We start from the raw sequence: 23,726 nt of genomic DNA, 5'->3' as shown, positions 1-23,726 counted from the left end.
CAGCCATGATCAATCCAGCATCTCTCATTGTGTTGCAATGTAACACTCCATTTAGTACCCGCACATGAACCGATTTCATTTTTCTATCTCCACAGTGGATGCCCTCCCCGGGTGTTCATACCTTTGGCTGCAACTCTGTTGTTAGTCATGACCACTAGCCATCATCCTTTCCAGCCAAGTGTCCCTGCCCATCGCTGATCATGATGGCGACATTGTGGGGAGGCCTTCGTGCAGCAGTGGCTACATCATGGCTGTTGATGTTGTTGATAAATGATAGAATACAGGCTGTAATTGTAATGGCTTTCATTTTATTCAATTGTAACTATTGCAACAGAAAATATAAAACTTCTCCCTCATGTGGTTCCAAAAACCTTAGGAAAAGGCATCTTCATAAATATAGCATAATCTGGTATTGTCCATTATTAATCAGCATTCGACAATGGTGTGAGCAAAGTGAATAAAACCGCACACACACACACACTTGGTGTTGGTGACACACATCACATCGAGATTTGAGAGTCTGGGGCATTCGCCAACGTCTCTGCTCTGATCGTCTCGAATGCTTCTGTTATGTGCTGTTGAAGATTACTTGAGATTTTCATTTGTTCAGCATATTATTTATCTTTTACATAACGCCAACATTCAGCTTAGTTAAAACTGCTGTCCAATTGTAACGATTTAACCATAATAGAGGTTTTTGGGTTAGATCACTTAAATTTAAAGGCTGTAGCCTGATGATGCTAGTTGTAATTACTGGCGAAACGTTGTACTCGAATTGTAAATGTTGTGGGTTTACTCTCCAACACACCGGTGTGCTGTGCTAGTAATAACGAATTGGCATGTTTTGTTTACATGACAAACCTTATTAATTGGCTGTGTCTGGTGGTGGCAGGTTTAACGACACATTTATATTTACGTGATCTCACCCAAAAACCTCTATTATAGATAATATTGCACGACAATCTTAATGGACATCGTGTACATTTCAAGTACAATATTACGGTCAAGTAAATTTATAATTGCCAGGATATATATCGTGACTTTATATATATCATAAGATTCCCTTAAGTGAATACAGCAAATAGCATTACACAATTGTTATTAGTACTGTGCACATGTGAGCTACAATTTTTGATATAATGTGCATCTGCACTTCTTGACATTGGAAGATTTTAGATGTCTCTAATTCTCCTTGGAAGCCTGCACCTTCTGAATCTCCTGTAAAAGCCAAAACAAAACAAATTAGAAAATCTACTTGTCAATTTCATCATTACGCACTTACAAAATGCAAAATAGATCATAATAGTTTGGTACTTTAACGTTCTAACTGTGCCGACAATGCAGGTTGTATAGGACAATGTCGCATTTCCAATTGTCACACGTGCATCCTGAACAATTAACTGCCCATGTGTAGTGCAGTATTTGTGCATGGTGTGACTAGCTAAGTCTATATATGCTCTGAAGACCAGACATTTCTTGAATGTCACCTATTACATATTTGTCTCCTTTCATGGCGGCAGTTGAGTTTAAGATGTTGCCGTGTTGCGACGTTGGAGAATGCGTCACACCTCAGATAGCACGTCCTTGAGCTTGTTGTATGCCTCATCCAGGTCATCGTTAATTATCACCGCATCAAAGATTCCTGGTTCCTTGCCTGTGATAGAGAATCATAAAACAAAAGGTAAGCCTAAACTTGAAAAATCATCATCATTGTCATAAGATTTATTGTGATTTTTTTTATGTTTTCCATCATGCAATGTCACTCTCTGTGGGAGCACATAATCACAGTAGATAGTAGAACAATCGAATTTGCTGCACTGCCCTCTGCTGACCAACGCGTAGCCCTTAAGCTGCCCACAACACAGACATCGTGGTCACCTCTTAAGGTTCAACTCCTCTTCACTTTCGAGGCCTGATGTAATCGGGTGCATCCCAGGTAAATGTGGTCGTGGGTATGGGTCAATCAAATAAATAAAGTAAAATTGCGGACACACGTGATAACTCTGTAGTCAGTACTCACTGATCTCCATGTCAGCCCTTGCAGCTGCCAAGCGTTTCTGTATGCTCTCCTCCGACTCTGTCTTACGGCCACGCAGACGCTCCTCCTAGAGCCGATGACATGTAAAGCACACACGCGTGTGAATTATATAAAGACCTGCATATGCACACACAAAAATGGGGCTTGAGGATTCAATGGATCACGAATATTAGGTCGCCAGCGAGCCCTCAACCCTTTCCTGTTTGGAGACGACTGCAAGTTGCAGGGTGGGGTTTCCCGCTCACCGCTGAAACTCGGAAAGCGCGAGCAGCTCAGCATTCATTTTATTTAGAGAGGCGGAGTGCCGTTGTTTTTAAAGACGTACTCACCGCGGAGAACTGCAGTGACACGACCGCACTCTACGATAGCTGACGCCAAACTGTGCCACACGCACTCTCACATGGCCTTGTGGGAGTCCTTGGTACCGATTAAGTTATTTTATTTATTTTTTGCAGTTCCGTTTTCGAACGGAATCGTGAGTAAAAACTGATAAAGTACACGTACATTATCAGAATAGGTTAATGGTTTAAAGGTTAACAGTAGAATCTTGAAATTAATTCTGTCCCTGGTTTTTTTTTCTCCAAGCTTTGGCTAACCTTTTGTCCAATTTTATTTTGGGTAAGTCCATAATATCAACGCAACTTTATCTAAAATGTAATTTATATTGCATGATCTTTACGAGAGTGTCCGTGACCACCCCTTCCCCCCCTGCTAGACAAACACACACGGAGCGAATGCATTAACACACTTTCATCCGTAGCAGGAAAGTGTTATAAAACAAAATCATTCTGTTGGCACACACCAGCGCTTCTATTGAAGGTGGGTGTATGGAGAGGTAGAGTGGGTTCAAGGTGGTACGTTTCATGCTGCGTACGCCCTGGATGTCCAAGTCCAGGATGCAGATTTGGTTATGGTCTCGGATAACCTCCACTGCTTTCTTACTGCGCGCCACATCAACACAAACGCACGAATTAGCAATACTATTAACGCTGCCAGCAATACGCTGGGTGAAACCAGGAAAAAGTCATTCTGAAGTGACATCGCCCGTGAGGTCATTGTTCTATCATCGTCAGCAGCAATGATCTATCGACTGCTGGATAAAGGCCTCCCCAAGCTGTCGTGCCATCAGTAACAATCCTGTGATGCAACAATCTATCTAGTTCCCAAATTAACTGATCTCATCACTCCATCTCCATGGCGGTCGTCCTCTCCGCTGTTCCCTACTTTGGCTGCCACTTCAATGTTAGTCGCTATCACCGGCCATTATCCCAAGGGACATGTCTTGCCTAAGCCCACTTCCTTTTATTTTAACTAACAGTCAAAATAACGTCTCTAACTTGCTTATCTAATTCATATGTTCCTTCTTCCTGTCACTGAGTGCGATTCCAATCATGCTTCTCATGGGCTGTAAAAAGAAACATCGGGTGTGTACATTGAACTTCTTTCGCATCGTACGGAGGCAACCGCGCTAATCGGAGGTGTTTCCCTAAGACACACTCTGAACAGATGCTGTATAAATCTGCGTAAGTAACTGCAAAGCATGTAAAACTTAACCCTGTCCTGGGTATGACGCTAAACTCTACCCTGTGATGTGTCACCTAAACAATACTGTTGAGGAAGCAAATGCTCAAGAACTCTAGTGCAGAGTGCGATAAAAACTATAAACTATTTTTAGTTTACCAGGTAAGGCCGAGAAGCACCCTGGCCACACGTGATAGCCTAACAAAGTGGCTTAGCATGTGGAAATTTACAGAAGTCGCCAAATACTCTAAACACGTCGATTCTAAATGTGACTACGGGGAGATGAGACGCAAACTCCAAATATACAGCAGGCGTTAGGGTCGGGAACGACCCCACGACCTCCCGTATACCACGCGAGGGAGTTAATGTCTCGCCACCGCGGCGTGGTGTCAGTGGGGGGGGGGGAGGTGCGTGTCTGGATGGGAGGGAACTAGAGCCAAGCATCTTTCCTTGGAGGGGTAACACTTGAGAGAGAGAGGATTATCCACGCGACTCACCTGGTGCCGTACAAATTCCCTGAGAACTCGGCGTGCTCTATAAACTCATCCGCCAAGATGCCCTTCTCCATCTCCTCCCGACAGACAAAGTGGTAATCTACACAGAGGTCACATTAAATTAATGTTGAACTTATATGTAGCCGACCACGCTAATTGGAGGTGCGGGGGCGAAGGGCAACGAACGAAACACAAAAAGCAGTTCTGAAGAAATGAGTTTATGTATGTAGAAAATTACAAGGTGTTTGTGAGCTGCTGTGGACTGTGGGCCATGATTTTATAGTGATAATAAACAGACAAGGAAGGGTTCGATATTGCCATGTAAAAATTAAAGACACCTATTTTCGCCACCAACTCTCAAGATAGCAACGGTCTCAGCTTCAATGGCATAGACATGTGTTTAGAATGCCACCAGAACGGACTGCCCAACTGATAGCGATTTCAAAATGAGCTGCCCAGACCATGGGGAAAGGCTAGAGACAAAACAAAGATCCCCCGTATAGCCTTAGCAGACTGTTGGGGCAAGTGCTGTTAGCGAGCACCTATGAAGGCTGGCATGGCACACGAAGAGGTGGGTGGCCAACACCACGCCCGGCCGCCTTTGTCTCCCTCATGGCGAAGTTTACACACCGCACCAGGTACTCATTGGACGCTCAGTCGACCTAGGGGAGGCCCAAGACCGGTTAAGATAATCGTCACTGGTGTTGGTGAGTGGGAATCGAACTCGGGTCACCGGGTTTGTAGCGCAGTGTGCTATTTGCTACCCTACCACTCTCCACATGGCTAGAGACACACACATATGCACACACAGGATTCTCTATTTTCATTTAAATCAACGCTCTCTTCGTCGCATCGTGCGACTCTGTAGCTATAAGGACGCTCATTACACGCTGCGCATGCAGCATGTAATGAGTCTTCATTTGTACTTGAATCAAGAAGACTGGTAAACGTGGAAAATACGCACTTTGGTAGGCCGAGAGATAAATTATGGAGTTCTGTGCACGTCTCTGTTTCGAAGATGTTGAATTATGGATCAAGGTGGAAAATCGTGACAGGTGGAATAAACTTAGTGGCGGAGCTGTCTACCCAACAAAAAGAGACACACGTGTTTCTGAAAAATAATTGAATGAATGAATATCTTGATTGATGGAAAGTCAAAACTGATGCTGCTGGAACAAATGCTACTGGGAAAAAAAAATGTTCTGGAAGGCTCAAGCTGATGGACTGAAACTTGATTTTCTTAACAAATTTTATCGAATTTCGATTTAAAGCTTTCGTGACTGCAGGGATTCATCTTCTTGGTTCTTTCGGTAAAGTCACGTAGAAGGGAAGTAATAAAATAATAAAACATAATAAAATAATTCTCACGACGTTTCGGCCACAACGCAAGCAGCCGTCCTCAGGTGTTGTGGCCGAAACGTCGTGAGAATTATTTTATTATGTTTTATTATTTTATTACTTCCCTTCTACGTGACTTTACCGAAAGAACCAAGAAAATTTTATCGAGCAAGAAAAAAAAAGTCTATTCATTTGCATTGCACATCAGATATGCCGACTGATTATAAGCCACTTGTACACGAAGAGACGGGACACCATCTGCGATAAAGGTGAGGCACGCATCAAACGAGAACTACCTTTGCCGTTAACTTCCCCTGGTCTTGGATTTCTCGTCGTATCTGTGAAAATAAAATACAACACTTAGTTGAACTTTCATAACCGCAATATATATACACACTAATATACAGTAAAACCTTGGATTGCGAGCATAATTCGTTCCGGAAACGTGTTTGTAATCCAAAGCACTCGTATATCAGTTGTGATCACGTGACGCTCGGCAGACAAAGCGTATACACGTACTACTCGTATTGCAAGACCTCGCTCGTTTATCAAATTAATATTTATTTAAAATTTTAGCTCGTCTTGCAAAACACTCGCAGACCAAGATACTCGCAATCCAAGGTTTTACTGTCTACACTTGGCTCTTTGCAGAACGGCACGGGTACTTTTTGGGCCTGTAACCTGCTAACAGGTTGGCCACCTCTGAGTTGTATGTCAAATGAAAATGTGCACTAGGAGAGATGAGGCCTGCAGCGTAGCTCTCCCATGTGTTCGGGTTGTTGCCGCGCGTCGTTTCAAGGCGATGCGCGACGTTACGCTCCCCTCGCTGGGAGCTTCTTCGGGCTTCACGTAGGAGGACACCGGGGAGCTCTCAACAAGTGGAGCGATATACGTTGTGCATCCAGTCGAACAGAATGTGCTACAACACAGTGTTCTTCACTCATTTTCAGACGGGGGGCACTTTCGCCGATAAGACATCATTGGTGCAAATGGCCGCCGCCACACATTTGAAACAATTGGGATTTGCCAGCAGCACGACGATGGGGGGGTGTTTTCACACGTTGTGTATTGTCGGGGGCCGCACGTCAGAGGTCGCGCTAAAGGCCACCGGGGCCTGCCAGTGGCCCGCGGGCCTTGCAATGAAGAACGCTGCGCTACAATCTTAAAACATAATTTATTTAAAACTGCTTTGTTTAGTGTGCTGTCCTTCCCCCGCACCTCCGATTAGCACTGTCGGCTACGTGCGGTGCGAAAGAGGTTCAACATGCATATAAAACACATTGGAGAGTCACAGAGCACGAGCCGACGCAGTGGCAAATAGCACGTCTGGACCAGGCAAAGTTTAACTTTGGGATCAGCAACAGAGGAAAATCCCTCTCCCACCCCCCACGGATAAATGGATTTGCACATAAGAGGATGATGGACAAGATGTGTTTGTGTAAGTATGCTTAAGTGTATGGGTTTCTATATATAAAGTATTATAAAGCTTACATTTACATGTCTATTGGGGCCAACCAAAGAATAACCGTGAAGACTCAGGAGTTGCTTTGTCATACATCATGTTGCTGTAACACTCTGATCATGAACAGATGTCATGGACTCCTTGTGCAGCACAGTGCGGCCGAAAGATGTGTTAAGGACCCTAACCAATAAGCCATGCAGCCACTAGTACTGACCCTTCTACTGACCTTAACCAATCAGCCACTAGTACTGACCCTTCTACTGACCTTAACCAATCAGCCACTAGTACTGACCCCTCTACTGACCTTAACCAATCAGCCACTAGTACTGACCCTTCTACTGACCTTAACCAATCAGCCACTAGTACTGACCCTTATACTGACTTTAACCAATCAGCCACTAGTACTGACCCTTCTACTGATCTTAACCAATCAGCCACTAGTACTGACCCTTCTACTGACCTTAACCAATCAGCCACTAGTACTGACCCTTCTACTGACCTTAACCAATCAGCCACTAGTACTGACTCCTCTACTGACCTTAACCAATCAGCCACTAGTAGTAGCCCTTCTACTGACCTTAACCAATCAGCCACTAGTAGTAGCCCTTCTACTGACCTTAACCAATCAGCCAATCAGCCACTAGTACTGACCCCTCTACTGACCTTAACCAATCAGCCACTAGTACTGACCCCTCTACTGACCTTAACCAATCAGCCACTAGTAGTAGCCCTTCTACTGACCTTAACCAATCAGCCACTAGTACTGACCCTTCTACTGACCTTAACCAATCAGCCACTAGTACTGATCCTTCTACTGACCTTAACCAACCAGCCAATCAGCCACTAGTAGTCGCCCTTCTGGTCCTAATCGACCAACTAGCCCCTGGGGTCGGCAACCTGCTGCTCCGGAGCCGATTGTGGCGACTCTGTAAGGACTGCTTCCTCGTGACATTATTCAGATGCAAAGCGGCTCGTGAAATATTGATTTTCTTTTACCGAACTCGAAAATAAATGGCTCTTGATAATTGGTTATTTACCCTTCTATCTGGCAACAAAACTGACACATTTTTACAAGGAGTCATGTTTGCATAGACCGCAATACCTGCAGTCATAATACAAACAAAAGACATAACTCTGATAATGTGCACTGTCCTTGAAGTTGATTGGTCCACACCCGAGACAGCTTTCCTTAGAGCCTCGTCTCACATGGGTTGGACCAGATGACGCCAAAAGGCGCACAACTCAAAGACAATGCACCATCAGAGTATGAGAGCTCGGGGCAAGCATCTACACTATGGGAACCTCATTATCAGAGTTATGTCTTTTGTTTGTATTATGACTGCAGGTATTGCGGTCTATGCAAACATGACTCCTTGTAAAAAGGTGTCAGTTTTGTTGCCAGATAGAAGGGTAAACAACCAATTATCATATTTTACTGGCAAATGAGGTTCCCATAGTGTAAATGGCTCTTCTTGTTATTTTGGTTTGCCGTCCCCTGAACTCGCCAATAGAACTATCCCTCCCGCGGACTGACAAACTAGCGATAAAGCCACTAGCACTCGCCCTCCTGTGACCCGTATCAACCAACTAGCCAGTAGTACTATCTCTCCAAATGACCCTACCCCAAATTTCGATTTAAAGCTTTCGTGACTGCAGGGATTCATCATCTTGGTTCTTTCGATAAAGTCACGTAGAAGGGAAATAATAAAATAATAAAAATAAAACATAAGACAGCGTCTTCCCGACAGACTTGTTCTTCACCCGAGGACAGCTGCTTGCGTTGTGGCCGAAACGTCGTGAGAATTATTTTATTATGTTTTATTTTTATTATTTTATTATTTCCCTTCTCCGTGACTTTACCGAAAGAACCAAGATGATGGACCCTACCCCAATCCACGTGTATACGTGTACACGAGGCACGGCAGTGGAGTAGCGAAGTGTGCCCGCGTGCCGGCGTGCGTGCCGGCGTGTGTGCACGTGCGTGCGTGTTGGCGTGCGTGTTGGCGTGCGCGGGCTTGGCGTACGGGACACACTGAAGCCGAAGACATCGGCGTACTCCTGCATGAGACGCTTCACCAGCGTGCTCTTCCCTGCGCCCGACGGACCACTCAGCACAACCGGGCGAGGACCCATCATTCCTGGAGAGACAGCAAGGCACAAGTGGTGGCGGCAGCGGCACAAAGCACGTTGCATCAGCGGTCGCATCGGCATTGTCTCACACGCACCAAGTCAGTGCGGACACACTCGTCGAGGATGACTGAATATGTAAAATCAGGATGATGATGAACCTATGGCCCGCGACTTCAGAATTTATCTGTCGCTACTGCGTAGGTTGTTGTGGTTGTGCCGTGTAGCTCTCAGATGAGCTTTCTGGGTGTACCGAGTATTTTTTGTTTTTAGTTTATTGTCTTTCCACGCACCTCTGAAGAGCAAGGTTGGCTACGTACGGTGCGAAAGAAGTTCAACGTACATACATACATACATAGCTCTCAAATTAACTTTCTGGGTGTCCTGAGTGGCCTTTAGTGCGGCCTCTGACGTGCGGCCCCCGACAATACACAACGTGTGCTGTCAAACCCCAATTGTTTCAAATGAGTGGCGGCTTCTTCATTAACTGATTCTAATTGCTACTGCAGTAGGTTTTCGCGGGAGCACTGTGTAGCTCTCCGATGAGTTCCGCGTTGAACCGCGTGTTGTTGGTTGGCACGATGGTCAACTTTTCGTTCCATGTTCCTGAAAAGCTCCCAGGACGTTGAGAGAAACATTAGACTATGCCAATCTAGACATGGTTCAACATACCTGTCAATCCCTTATCAGTGCTCTACGTTATTACAGGCCATTTCAGACCTTATTGGTCACCCCGTGCCCCTCATAAATCTCAACGTTCATCCTACAAAGTCTCATCACAATGGAGAAACACAAAAAAATTTGCAATTTTTTTTTACAATTGACATTTTTTTTTTTACAATTTACTAATTTTTACTCAATTTCCCTGTACAAGAATATGGATCCACCGTATGAGTTGACAGGTATGGTACAACCCAACCACACATAAGAGCATTATGTGGAACTCCACCCCTTTGCACATCCGCAACATCAAAGGCCCCCTGAGTTTTATTAAACATCTGTTTTGTCAGGCTTTCGAGCAGTTCTGAGCTTGGCTCCGCAGCCCCGAGTTGACGACTTGTCTGCAAAAGCTGGTGCGTCAGAAATGTCATCATTGTTATTATTCATAAATAATTCACTTCTTTAGCCCACCGGTGTGCTGTAGAGAGAATCAACAGCATTTTAAAATTTGAGTACGACGGTTCGCTGATAATTACAATCAGCTTCATCGGGCAAGAATCCAGTCAAAGTGTTGTCACTTTTGCCGTCGGCATCATGCCGTGCGATCAAACAACCCACGTGGATCTCTCGCACAGAAGCGAAACCCCTCCACGCAAAAAAAAAACGCCCCCACGGAAGCGGATATCACAAAGCTACCGCCCGAGATCCTTTCAAGGTCCCAATTTCAAACACCCGCTCTCTTGCCATTTTAAGAGTAAGTGTTCGTGGCTGTGATAAAATTTAAAATGACATTTTAATTCTCGTGGCTGGAATGCAGCCAAATCAAGTGCAGCACCACACTTAATTAACGCGATTGTGTGTTTCTTTGTGTGCGTAGTCATTGGTGACTGGGCTGTACCGAAATCAATTCAATACACTTGGGTTTAATCACAGCAGGTCGCTGGCTACCTGGATTTTAACTCAGGCTCTCAGTGGATCCTTGGGTCACCCGGTCACCTTCTGTAATTGGTCCCGATGCAACAGTGAAGAGGAACAGATCAGATGAAGGTGCTTAGTGCACTGGATGTACACCGTGGGTTTATTATCCACGCAACGTCACATTTGAGAGTGGAAAGGGTGGTGTTCAGTGAAGGCAGGGAGAGTGAACTTGGTAAACCCGTAGGCAGACTCATACTTATCTTGAAGTCAACCAGATGTTCCCACGTGCCAATCGCGCACGAGCAGGTATCTCACTTTGCTTCCACGGTGTTGTCAGCCACGTTGGGAACGTGCGGAGATGTGCTTCTTGCAACCTTACTGTTCAGTTGCGTGCTTTCGTGTGGAGCAAATGCCACAAATGATCTTATTTACCGTAATGAATGCGTTCGTTTGCTCGTAATTACATTCTTCTTCTTTCGTACGGCTGATGTAGACGCAGAGCAACAACTACAATGTAAGCTCCAGGTGTTCATCTTCTTGGTTCTTTCGGTAAAGTCACGTAGAAGGAAAATAATAAAATAATAAAACATAATAAATAATTCTCATGACGTTTCGGCCACAACGCAAGCAGCCGTCTTCAGGTGGAGAACAGGTCTGTCGAGAAGGCAGAGTCTGAATGGAACGCCCCAGGCTTGGAGCGACTATTTATGTTGGGATGGAGGGAGCGAAGAGCGTCTTGACAAAATAATTTGCATATCAATACGAATTTAGCATATTTATGGGAAATGCAGATATGCGATTAGTACTACTTGTGATGCTCTTTGCCCCTCCATCCCAGCATAAATAGTCGCTCCAAGCCTGGGGCGTGCCATTCAGACTCTGCCTTCTCGACAGACCTGTTCTCCACCTGAAGACGGCTGCTTGCGTTGTGGCCGAAACGTCGTGAGAATTATTTTATTATGTTATATTTTTATTATTTTATTATTTCCCTTCTACGTGACTTTACCGAAAGAACCAAGAAGATGAATCCTTGCAGTGACGAAAGCTTTAAATCGATATTTAACCTCCAGGTGGTCAAGCCAAATAACCGCGTCAGGAGCAAATCGCTGTAATGTGTCCTTCGTATTTGTGGATCGGGTATAGTGTCGTTATACGTTGTTACAGGTCTGTTCTGGTTGACCCACAGTCGCACACGACTGGAGAGTTTTTAATTTCCCATTATGTGCATCAGGTATTCGCATCTGCTGCAGCCATGGTTTGTGCAGTGGATGCGGTTTAGGGTGGACTATGAGCCTCACGGAAGATCAAAACCAGGGACTTAAATTGAGAGACAGCAACAGGAAAGCGTGGATTTGAGAACTTAGGCTGCATTAGCGACGGCCCTCTAATCTTCTTGGTTCTTTCGGTAAAGTCACGTAGAAGGGAAATAATAAAATAATAAAAACAAAACATAAAATAATTCTCACGACGTTTCGGCTACAACGCAAGCAGCCGTTGTAGCCGAAACGTCGTGAGAATTATTTAATGTTTTATTTTTATTATTTTATTATTTTCCTTCTACGTGACTTTACCGAAAGAACCAAGAACATGAATCCCTGCAGTCACAAAAGCTTTACATCGGCCCTCTAATCGTTTTAAGAAAAGAGAGTGGGGCTTTGACAGGAACGGTCATGGGCGATGGTGAATAATAATAATAATAATGGGAGTGACGGTCAAGGAATGGAATGCGTCCGGGAGGATTTCCACTGAGGAGATAAGACAATTAAATCAGAGAGTAATTTTAAATTAACAATTAGAGTACGACGTTTCGCTGGTGATTACAACCAGCTTCTTCATCAGATGATAGCCTGGATATACTCTCCAACAAACCCGTGTGCTGAACTAGTAACTAATTGGCACGTTCTGTTTACGTGACAAACCTTACTAATTGGCTGTGTCGGGTGGTGGCGGGTTTAACGACACATTTATATTTACACAATCTAACCCAAAAAAACTTGAACGATGAAATTAGTTCATGCGCAGGTTGTGGGTGGAGTATTATACATCGAGAAGGTCTTCATGCTTCATCTAGAAGTTGGATTGATCAAGGCTGAACCATGTCTCCGATTGAAGTGTCTTACCCACAGACAGAAAGGATGCCGTGAATGATTTCCAATGCTAATGTTATACAGTCAGATATTTATAGATTTATAGACCACCTTTGTGCATTACATCATCGGTACTCATTATTATTTTATACATGTATTTTACCCTCGGGACTGCGGATAATTCGAATCTGATGCACACTAAATTCACCCCGTGTGCATGAGCATTGCAACAACGATGCTTGGAAAAATTATACAAACATTAATGATATAATAATAGTTTACAAGCCATTTGTTGGATGAAGGTCTTCCCATGCTGTCTGTGATGGGGGGGTTGTTTGACCATACTTCACCACGCTAGTGAGTGCAGATCGGTGAAGGAGGCCCAGGATCCCAGGATCGGTTCAGTTATCGCTTGCCAATGATGTTAGCCACGTCCAAAAGTCGAACTTCGGAGGCAGTGTGATAACCACTATGCCACCACTCCACGCACAATACAAGTACTTTCTCAAATTATTTCAAGTTGACAGTTGTCCTCTTAAGAAGGTAAACGTAGTACTGTACTGCAATACATTTCAACATTAATATATAATTAAACACAGACTGACCAAAACATTTTTCATGATGCTACTCGTGACACTCCCATGTGACATGAATTTGAAAAAAATCGTCACATCGTAACGGGATTTTTTGTTTTACAAAAACTTTGAAGAGCGTAAGGAGGCGTGGAGAGATGGGTGCCTGGAATTGCGGCAAGTGGACCGAGTGCGCAGGGAGCGTTGCCAGAAGGGACGGACCGCCGGTGGTCGAGACAAATGACGGAACGGCAGCCAAACGAGGGAGTACGCCCAAGAGGACGTCCGCTGCGGCGATGAATAAAATTGGGCGTCACGGTGGCGAGATGTTAACTACCTTGCCTGGTATGCAGAGGGTCCGTGGCAGGGCGGGTGGGAAAATGCACACTTCGAATGTGGATACAAGAGGCCACTTGAGACTTCAGAAAAACAGTTCTGTGATAACTCAGGTCCTGCGATAGCTCTGTTTTGTGATAGCACCATCTCTTCTCCCTAGACCGTCCTCCTGCTACGCCTTGCCGCCATCTACGACCCGACCTACCCCTATCACGATGGCACCGCGGTGGTGAGATGGCAACGTGGTGGCGAGATGTTAACTACCTTGCCTGGTATGCAGAGGGTCGTGGGTGCGATCCCGACCCTGACGCCTGTGAATTGGGAGTTTCCATGTCTCTCTCTCTCTCTCTCTCCGTGTGGTCGTGTGGATTTTTCTCCGGGTCCTTCGGTTTTTCCCTCCACATTTAGAACCAATGTGCATTTCGACTATTTGGCCACTGCTATAAATTTCCACGCAGTAAGCCCCTTCGTCGAGCTATAATTTGTGGCCAGGTAGCTTCTGAAATCGAGCTACACAGCTCAGTGGGACCTTGCGTGGTGAAGCAAAAAGTTTTGTCTAGTAAATTAAATCAGCTTACGTGAGAGAGCTAGATTGACGCGCCCTAAGCAAGCACACTTACAATCACCCCTCCGGGCTCTGCAGTAGTAACAATAATAATCATAGCAATGCAATTTGTAATGCACGCAGTATTTCACAAGACATTAAAGACCGTGACTCTGAGATGCCCCAGCCAAACTCAGCGTTGCTCTAAAGCAGCCGGGGAAGGTGGTGGTGGGTGGAGGTCTTTAAGTGTCTCTTGCAAGGCGGCGCAGATTGAATGCCGTGAAATTGCAGTGGTAACTCGTTTCTTCAGAACTGCATTTTGTGTTTATTTTGTTGTCCTTCCACCCCCCCGCCGCACCTTGGATTAGCACGGTTGGCTACGCACAGCGCAAAAGAAGTTTAACGTACTCTTTGGTTCTTTCGGTAGTCACATACAAAGAAAATAATTTCAATAATAGAATACGCCTAAGAGGCGTTGGGTCTCTGTGTGTCTATGTTGTGTGTCTCTCTCTCTGTGTCGTCTCTCTCTGCTTAGTGTGTCTCTCTGTGTGTCTCCATGTCTGTGTTTCGTCTCTCTCTCAAATTTAGCAATCTTCGGAAGAACGTAATCAATCAGGTAAGGTGCTGACTGTTGTGTTAGTGGACTCTCTGTGTTGTATTGCATTGTATTTCTAAGTTCACTAGGTTTGTGTTCTACCTGATGACGGTTGCTTGTGCTGCAATCGAAACGTCCTTTTCTATATTTCATTTATTTTCTTTCTACGCGACTTTACCGAAAGAACCAAAGAGTAATTCGTGCAGTCACTGAAAGCTTCAAATCAAGTTTGAAGTTTAACATAGTATGTATGTTGAACTTCTTATGTCTTGCCTCACCAGTGTTAGACTAAAAAACGCCAAAAGGCGATCAGCACAAGAACAATGCACATATCAAAGCATTCATGGCTCGGGTCGAGACGTTTAATCTATGGGACCCTTTCTGCCAGCATCAAGATGATGAAAAGATGAATAAGCCTATGGATTTTTCATCATCTTAAGGCTGGCATAAAGGGTCCCATAGATGTTTCTATGAGTCACCAGTGCTATCAAACTGCTCTCGATCCACCTTAATTTTAGTTTCTCACCGCATTCAAGCGAGGTCTTGATTGCAATCATAAATCCAAGAACAGAAAGCCATTTGCACCAAAGGAACATTCATTGGAAAGTGTGATAAAAAAAAATCCCGTACAATATAATTACAATTTACCACCTTGTATAACTGAATGATGGGAAAAAACACACACGTATTGGAAATATAACACTTTAACAATAATAAAAAGCAGTGTTTTTGTCAATCCACTGCTGAATTTAGGCCCTCCCCCTGGCTGTGTTGGTCGTGGGGGTTGATTAACCAAACTTCACGCTGTTTAAACACGCAGTAGTCAGCTTTCACGACCGATACCATCACAGAGTTTGTTTTGGGTTAGATCGCGTAAATATAAATGTGTCGATAAACCCGCCACCACCTCCCGACACAGCCAATTAGTAAGGTCTGTCAAGTAAACAAAACATGCCAATTCGTTACTAGTTCAGCACACCGCGAGTACTCGAATTGTAAATGTTGCAGTGGCTTTACTCTCCAACACACTGGAGTGCTGAAATGGTAACGAATTGCCATGTTTTGTTTACGCGACAAACCTTACTAATTGGCTGTGTAGGGTGGCAGCGGATTTAACTGACACATTTAAAATTCACGCAATCTAACTCGAAAAAAAACTATATTAAATTTCGATTTAAAGCTTTCGTGACTGCAGGGATTCATCTTCTTGGTTCTTTCGGTAAAGTCACGTAGAATGGAAATAATAAAATAATAAAAACAAAACATTAAAATAATTCTCACGACAGTTTCAGGCCACAACGCAAGCAGCCATTGCCTATCCACTTGCGTTGTGGCCGAAACGTCGTGAGAATGATTTTATTATGTTTTATTTTAATTATTTTATTATTTCCATTCTACGTGACTTTACCGAAAGAACCAAGAAGAAAAACTATATTATGCATACTTTACGCCGTTGTCAGCGCGGGTTGATGAAGAACCCATGGACTTATTCAGGATGTTTCTCGTCACTGATGGTGGTAGCTCTGGCCAAAAATGGACCTCAGGCGGCCGAGACAAACGACGCACTGACAGCCAAAAAGTGAGCGAAGTCGACGAATCGATGAGATCGGCTCACGCGCAAGGAGGAGCGCGATGGATGTTGAGCAGCGTCGCACCACGATTGATGGTGACGTGGGGAGGGGAGACCTTCATCCGGAAAGTGGATAGGCAATGGCTGATTATGATGATTACAGTTAACGGTGATTTTAAACTATGAGACCTCCTTTACCAGTGGCAAAATATAGTAGTAGGTTTTAACCCTTTAAACTGGTACAAAAACGGACACCTTTATACAAGGCATCATGTTTGCAATAACCACAACACAAGCAGTCAAAATGCAAACAAAAAGAAACAACTCTGATAATGATATGTCAAGGACAGTGCATATAATTATCAGAGTTGTTTCTTTTTGTTTGCATTTTGACTGCTTGTTTTGTGGTTATTACAAACGTGATGCCTTGTATAAAGGTGTCAAGTTTTTGTACCAGTTTAAAGGGTAAACACCTACTACTAGGTGATTTTAAAATGAAACTCGGCCATGACGGTCTTCTAAAACAATAAATCGAAGCCCTTCGAAACGCGTGTGCGTCTGATATGGCGCGTACTCACCCTTAGCGGTGGTCTTCGTCTTGTGAACCGTTCAACAAGTGTGCGCCCGTCCGTGTGCGCGTGTGTGCATGTGTGTGGATGTGCCTCTGACTAGCAGCTCGTTGTTTACTGTAATTCTCACCTAGCCACCGGCAACAAAAAAAAGAAGAGCACTTGCACCTCCCCAGAGTACCTTCTGTGAGCTTGCGTGCACTCGCTGATCCGATTGAAGCGGATTATTGTAACCTCCGTTCCAATTCCCGGCGGTTCCCCCTTGTGTGTGACGAGCCCAGGAAATGAGCAGCGTTCACAACAACGCGTTCATTTTGAGGATATTTTTTTAACACATCACGTTTAAGACTACGCAAATAAGCAAGTTATTTTTTTTTACAAAACATTAATAATAAAAGAGGTGAAGTGGCCGGGTTGGCTCAGAGAACGAAGCGCTGAGCCCACAACCTGCTGCCAAGGTTGGGTTTGAATTCGGGTTTCAGCCACCCGTGATTGAACCAGGTTTCTCGAGTGTAGTGAGTTGATGGTCTTAGCCCAATCAGCAATTACTGCACAACATAAAAACAATTATTACATTAAATGTACTTTTGCTTTAAATTGGCTAAATTCCAGATCTGTGAAATTTAAGGATACGTGAGATTGTCATGCAATGGACATTTCTCCGTGGCAGGGCGGGTGGGAAAATGCACACTTCGAGTGTGGATACAAGAGGCCACTTGAGACTTCAGAAAAACAGTTCTGTGATAACTCAGGTCCTGCGATAGCTCTGTTTTGTGATAGCACCATCTCTTCTCCCTAGACCGTCCTCCTGCTACGCCTTGCCGCCATCTACGACCCGACCTACCCCTATCACGATGGCACCGCGGTGGTGAGATGGCAACGTGGTGGCGAGATGTTAACTACCTCGCCTGGTATGCAGGAGGTCGTGTGTCGATCCCGACCCTGACGCCTGCTGTATATTTTGAGTGTGCATGTTCTCCTGATGGGCACGTGGATTTTTGTCCAGGTCTTCCGGTTTTTCCCTCCACATTTAGAAACATGCGTTTAGCGTATTTGGCTGCTATAAATGTCCACGTGATGATAAGCCACTTCGTTGAGCTATCATTTGTGGCCAGGTCGCTTCTGAAAAAGAGCTGTATAGGTCAGTAACCCTTATCTAGTAAAATCAATTAAATAATACTATCCCAACCCCTATCACTAACCCCTATCACTACCGCAAACCCGATCACTACCCCTACTACCCCTATTACTACCCATATTACTACCCTTATTACTACCCCATCACTACCCCAACCACTATCACTACCCCGACCAGTTCAAATAGTCGTCACTGGTGTTGGCCGTGAGCGGGAAATCGAACTCGGGTCGCCGGGTTCATTGCGCTAACAACGACACTACCGCTCCCCACTAAACACACCAGCCACACAATGTCATTTATATTGGCCGAACATCTCAATGCTAAAAAGAATGACCTCCAAATGACTCAAGTGGGATTACAGAGCAGCTGCACGAGCAGCAGCAATATCGCCCCCTGTCACCCTTCCTGCGAAAACTCAACAGGACCCTCATGGAAAAGTCTCGAGACTCAGTGAGGATCTCTGAGCGAAATCAAAAATAAGTTATATTGATAGAACATTCCGGATAAGGTTGTGGAAAACTATTTTTAAAAAAAAACTATGCCTGGGTGTTTCCCGGGATTATTCTGTCAATCTGCGAGTTTTAGGATTTTATTTTACCAGGTGATGCCCACTGAGCTATGTAGCTCTTTTTCAGAAGCGACCTGGCCACAAATGATGCCCCAACAAAGTGGCTTAGCATGTGGAAATTTATAGCAGCCGACAAATACTGTAAAAGCATGTTGATTCTAAATGTGGAAAGAAAAACCGGAGGACTCGGAGAAAAAACCATGTTACCACGGGGAGAGAAGACACGCAAACTCCAACTATACAGCAGCAGGCATCAGGGTCAGGGATTGAATTCACAACCTCCTGTATACCTGGCGAGGTAGTTGACATCTCGCTCAGAGCACTGGGCTTGGCACAGCTGAGATCCTGGATTAGAATCCTGGTTTCAGTCACGAGTATAAAATCAGTAACCAAGTTTTGAAGCCCGCAGTAGTGATTTTATGTGTCAACTTGCCCTCCCTTTTCGATGTGGAATTTCCACCACCGATGTATGGCTGTAAACAAGACAGAGGAGCATGGCTGATCAAGAGCCAATAGAATATTACAGATGCTGACAACGTATTACACGCACTGTGCACTTAGCAATATTAATGCTTGTTGTGGACGTCATATACTGACTGATAGTTCATGAAGATTGTCTTCGCCAGGCAAACGTTTTAAAGAAATTTCATCATTAAGCTGATATGATTCTTTCACAATTTTTATCTACGATCAGACGCTAACTACTCCTAACATTTGTTTTTTTTCTGCAAAAAATATTTGCTGGCGACTTGCTTCAACAGAAACCGCTCCATTTAGAGATTCTATTATTTTTCCAGATTATTCAGATTTGAACATAAAATGCTTCTTTATTCATCCAAAACCGCTTTAACCCGAAAGATAAAAAAAAAAATATAGAACAATGGTTCTCGCTTCAACGTTATTTTCGGTTGAGTTCTTTTAAAAACGAAAAAAACCCCGCAATCTTATATTTTGAACGGTTTCTGAATGACACCCACAAACATGTTCATGGGGCACTTAACAATTGAGATTTGGAGGTTTTTAAATAAAATATCTCATATTTTCTTATTTTTATTCCTGTTGTTTGTGTCCGAAAAGCCGTGTACCAAATGTCAACTTTCTACCTGGTCGGGAAGCACCTTGGCGCTTTTTGAGACGTACACATGAAGGCATTTATTTATATACATGGATATCAACAGAGAGCATAACCCACGTGCTGTCAGTCTACATCGATTAATCGAATAGACCAGGGGTCGGGAACCTTTTTGACTGGGAGAGCCATAAAAGCCAAATATTTCAAAATGTATTTCATTGAGAGCCATATAGTATTTTTAACGTATAATAAATTAAATATGTCTTACTTTTAATGCGACTGCTGGTGCTGCATGGTTTTGCTGATGGCCTTGTAGTCTGGTTCATACGACTTGGTGAGGTTGAGCTTCATGCAGGCGTGACCCGTGAAATGTATCTTCAAAACTAATTTCTGTTTACTTTAAAATGACACAGTATTATTAAACAATATCACAAGTATTTTAAAATCAGTTCCAAACAGATTTTGTATTTTTATTATTATTATTTTTTTCAACTCAAAATTGTCTGGGAGCCATATGCCGTCACTGGAAGAGCCATACATATATGGCTCGCGAGCCATAGGTTCCCGACCGCTGGAATATACCGTGGATTATCACTAAGATTGTGATGCATTACATGGAATCGTGTGGGAACACGTTTACATTTACGTCGTTTGCAAACGATTCAATTGACACCGCCAGCCACGAGGCCGATAAATTAAACAAAAACTTTTTTAAACAAAAAAACCTCGCTTCTTGAATCGAATCTGGATACGACGTCGTAGTTGTTATCTTTAAGTACAATCCGGACTGACCAGAGTGGTGAAGTATGGTCAAGACAAAGTTCCCCCGTATAACCTAAGCAGACTGTTGGGGCAAGTGCTGTTAGCGAGAACGCCGGCACTGTGGCACACGAAGTGGGGGTGGGTGGGTGGCCAGCACCACGCCCGGCCGCCTTTGTCTCCCCTAGTGGAGATGTTTACTACACACCTCCACCAGGTACCAATTTGAGGCTGAGTCGACCTAGGGGTGGAGGGGAGGTGAGGCCCAGGACCGCTTCAGATGTTCGTCACTGGGTTGTTGTTGGTGGTGGTGGCCGTGAGTAGGGATGGAACTCGGGTGGCCGACATCGGAGAGCAGCGTGGCGCTAACCGCTGCGCCACCGCTCCCCACAAGTTTGAACCACGTGGGGCGGTGAGGGAGAGGCTTTCATCCAGCAGTGGAGTGATACAAGTGGCCGCACTTGTACAGAGTGTCTGTCCCATAAATGACGTCACAAGATTTTGGACGATTTTTGACCCCCCCCCCCCTTCGTCACACGGCGTCACAAAAAGTCAGACCCCCCCCTCAAATGACGTCACAAAGCTCTGCCCCCCCCCCCCTAAAAAAAACACATGCTTCAAATCGCTTTAAACTATTGTCATTGTAGTGCGTATTTAATGTGGCGCTGCACTCTGATGTTGCAGGAGAAAACATTTATAAAAAAAAGTATATTTAATTAAGTAGAACGTGTTGTCTATATTTATTTAAAGTTGCGCATTTTGATGTGACGTCACATTTCTCACCCCCCCCTCGTCACAAATGTCTGACCCCCCCCCCCTAGGTGCGTGACGTCATTTATGGACGGTCCCCTGGTTATTTAATCCGTAGCACGAAACGTGAGCCACACACAAAGGTAAAGATCCCACCCACCCCCCCCCCCCGTGTAGCCTCAACAGACTGTTGGGGCAAGTGCTCTTCGCGAGTAAGCAGCACGTGTGGGGTGGCCAGCACCACGCAACGCCCGGCCGCCTTTGTCTTCCCCTAAGTAATTTGAGGCCGAGTCGACCTAGGGGGATGGCCCAGGACCGGTTCTGATAATCGTCACTTTGGGTGTTCGTTGGTGGGTGGCCGTGAGCGGGAATCGAACCCCGGAATCGCCGGGTTCAGTAGCGCAGCGTAGCGCTAACCGCTGCGCCACCGCTCCCCGCTACACGTGTCACACAACACACTCGACACGTGTCTTGTGTGTCTTACACGTGTGAGTGGTGTGTGTGTGTGATGTCTGTGTGGTGTGTGTGTGTTGTATGCTATGTGTGTGGTGTGTGTGTGTCTTACACGTGTGGTGTGTGGTGTTTGTGTGTGGTGTGCGTGGTGTTTGTGTGTGGTGTGTGTAGAGTATGTAGAGTGTGTGGTGTTTGTGTGTGGTGTGTGTAGAGTGTGTGGTGTGTGTGTGTGGTGTATGTATACCTTGTACAAGTCGCCATAACGAGAACAATCTGAACATTTGCTTGACTCCGAAGCTGCTGTTGTTTCTTCCCGCGCGTTTTCTTTCTTCCGAGAGAGAGAGAGAGCGAGAGAGGGAGCCCTTGTTACACGTGGGTGGGTGGGTGGTGGTGATGGTGGTGGTGGTGCAGGAGAGAGCGGCCACTGTGTGGCATCACATCCTGTTCCGGCAGAACAGAGGACGAGAAAGAATGAAGCACAAGAGAGGAGAGAGAGAACAGCAAGGAAACCTCGACCCTACAAACACCCGAGTTCGATTCTCGATTGTTATCTGAACCCCTGTCCGAGTAACTCTCCCCTCCCCTAGGTCGACTCAGCCTTAAATGAGTACCTAGGTGCAGCGGTGTGTTTCATATAAGCAGCACTGGGGAGACAAAGGCGGTCGGGCGTGGTGCCGGCCACTCCACTCACTAACAGCACTTGTCCCGAAAGTGTGTTGAGGCTACACGGGTGAGCTTTGTCTTTGTGTATACGTATGTTCATGTGTATGGGGTCGTCCATAAATGACGTCACGCACCTAGGGGGGGTCAGATATTTGTGACGATGTGTGACGAGGGGGGGGGGGGGGGTTGAGAAATGTGACGTCACGTCAAAATGCACAACTTTAAATATAGACAACACGTTCTACTTAAATATATATTTTTTAATAAATGTGTTCTCCTATAACATCAGAGTGCAGCGCCACATTAATACGCACTACAATGACAATAGTTTAAAGCGATTTGAAGCATGTTTTATTTGGGGGGGGGGGGGGCAGAGCTTTGTGACGTCATATTTGAGGGGGGTCTGACTTTTTGTGACGCCGTGTGACGAGGGGGGGGGGGGTCAAAAATCGCGTGACGTCATTTATGGACGGCCCCTATGTGTGTAGGTGCTACTTGCGAAATGCACTTGGCCCTACAGTCTGTTAAGGCTACACATGCATTTAGATTATTTTGTTGCTATAATTTTGCACAGTTCAAAAGTAAGTTAATATCACAGTCCGCTTTACCTGGTAAGATTGTGCAAAGTTTAGTTTTATTTCTATATATATTTCCTACACTTTATTTTTGTATTGTTTTTTTTTTGTAACGTTCTGACCCCCTATTCCTCTCTTCACGGGAGACATTCGGTGTATAAAAGAGCTTCATAGCTCATCGGATTCCTCCAGCCTCGAATAAAAATTCCAATTCTAGATTTGAAGCTTTCGTGACTGCAAGGATTCATACTCTTAGTTTTTTCGGTAAAGTCACGTAGGTAAAAAATGAAATTAAAATTAATAAAAGTAATAATAGAAATGAAATAAAAACAATCACCTGTGATATGAAAACATTTCAATTGTTGAACCCCACGCGGCGCCAGCGACGTCATCGCGCGCACGCGGTGTCGTCATCACGCACGCGGGGAAGTCATTACTTTTACATGGCGACGTCATTACGTGTACGCGGTGACGTCATTCCGTGTACGCGGCGACGTCATTACGTAGACGCGACGACGTCATTACGTAGACGCGGCAACGTCATCACGTAGACGCGGCGACGTCATTACGTGGAAGCGGCGAGGTCACCCCGAATCTATAAATGTCGCCACGCGAAGACGTCACCACGTACGCGGCGACGTTCGTCAGCACACACGCTATGACGTCAGCACGCACGCGGAGGCGTCACCACGCACGCTGAGACGTCAGCATGTACGCTATGACGTCAGCACGCACGCTGGGACGTCATCACGCACGCTGGGACGTGACCACGCACGCTGAGACGTCAGCACGTACGCCATGACATCAGCACGCACGCTGTGACGTCACCACGTACGGCGTCGACGTCAGCACGCACGCTGAGACGTCAGCACGCACGCTGAGACGTCACCACGCACGCGGAGACGTCATCACGCACG

At 45.0% G+C, this 23,726-nt stretch overlaps 1 protein-coding gene across 2 annotated transcripts; it reads right to left on the bottom strand.

Moving 5' to 3' along the window:
- Nucleotides 1-288: 288 nt before the first annotated feature.
- Nucleotides 289-22,113, bottom strand: GUK1 (guanylate kinase 1). Of its 2 annotated transcripts, none has more exons than XM_061563389.1 (8): nt 21,816-22,113; nt 8,878-8,991; nt 5,688-5,729; nt 4,057-4,153; nt 2,841-2,979; nt 2,021-2,105; nt 1,569-1,654; nt 289-1,218 (listed from the first exon to the last, which is right to left on the bottom strand). In XM_061563389.1, exons 1-8 carry the CDS (start codon nt 21,850-21,852, stop codon nt 1,183-1,185), a joined length of 636 nt encoding a protein of 211 aa, XP_061419373.1. In that variant the 5' UTR covers nt 21,853-22,113; the 3' UTR covers nt 289-1,182. The 2 variants fall into 2 exon arrangements, with proteins under 2 accessions (XP_061419373.1, XP_061419374.1); XM_061563390.1 differs by lacking the exon at nt 21,816-22,113 and adding an exon at nt 16,841-17,022.
- Nucleotides 22,114-23,726: the final 1,613 nt, after the last annotated feature.

This window comes from Lethenteron reissneri, chromosome 31 (genome assembly GCF_015708825.2).
Source record: "Lethenteron reissneri isolate LAM-NWPU_2019-01 chromosome 31, ASM1570882v1, whole genome shotgun sequence".
NCBI classification, from domain to species: domain Eukaryota; kingdom Metazoa; phylum Chordata; class Hyperoartia; order Petromyzontiformes; family Petromyzontidae; genus Lethenteron; species Lethenteron reissneri.
Note: the sequence above shows the minus strand (reverse complement) of the source record. Positions and strands in the feature narration are given on the sequence as shown.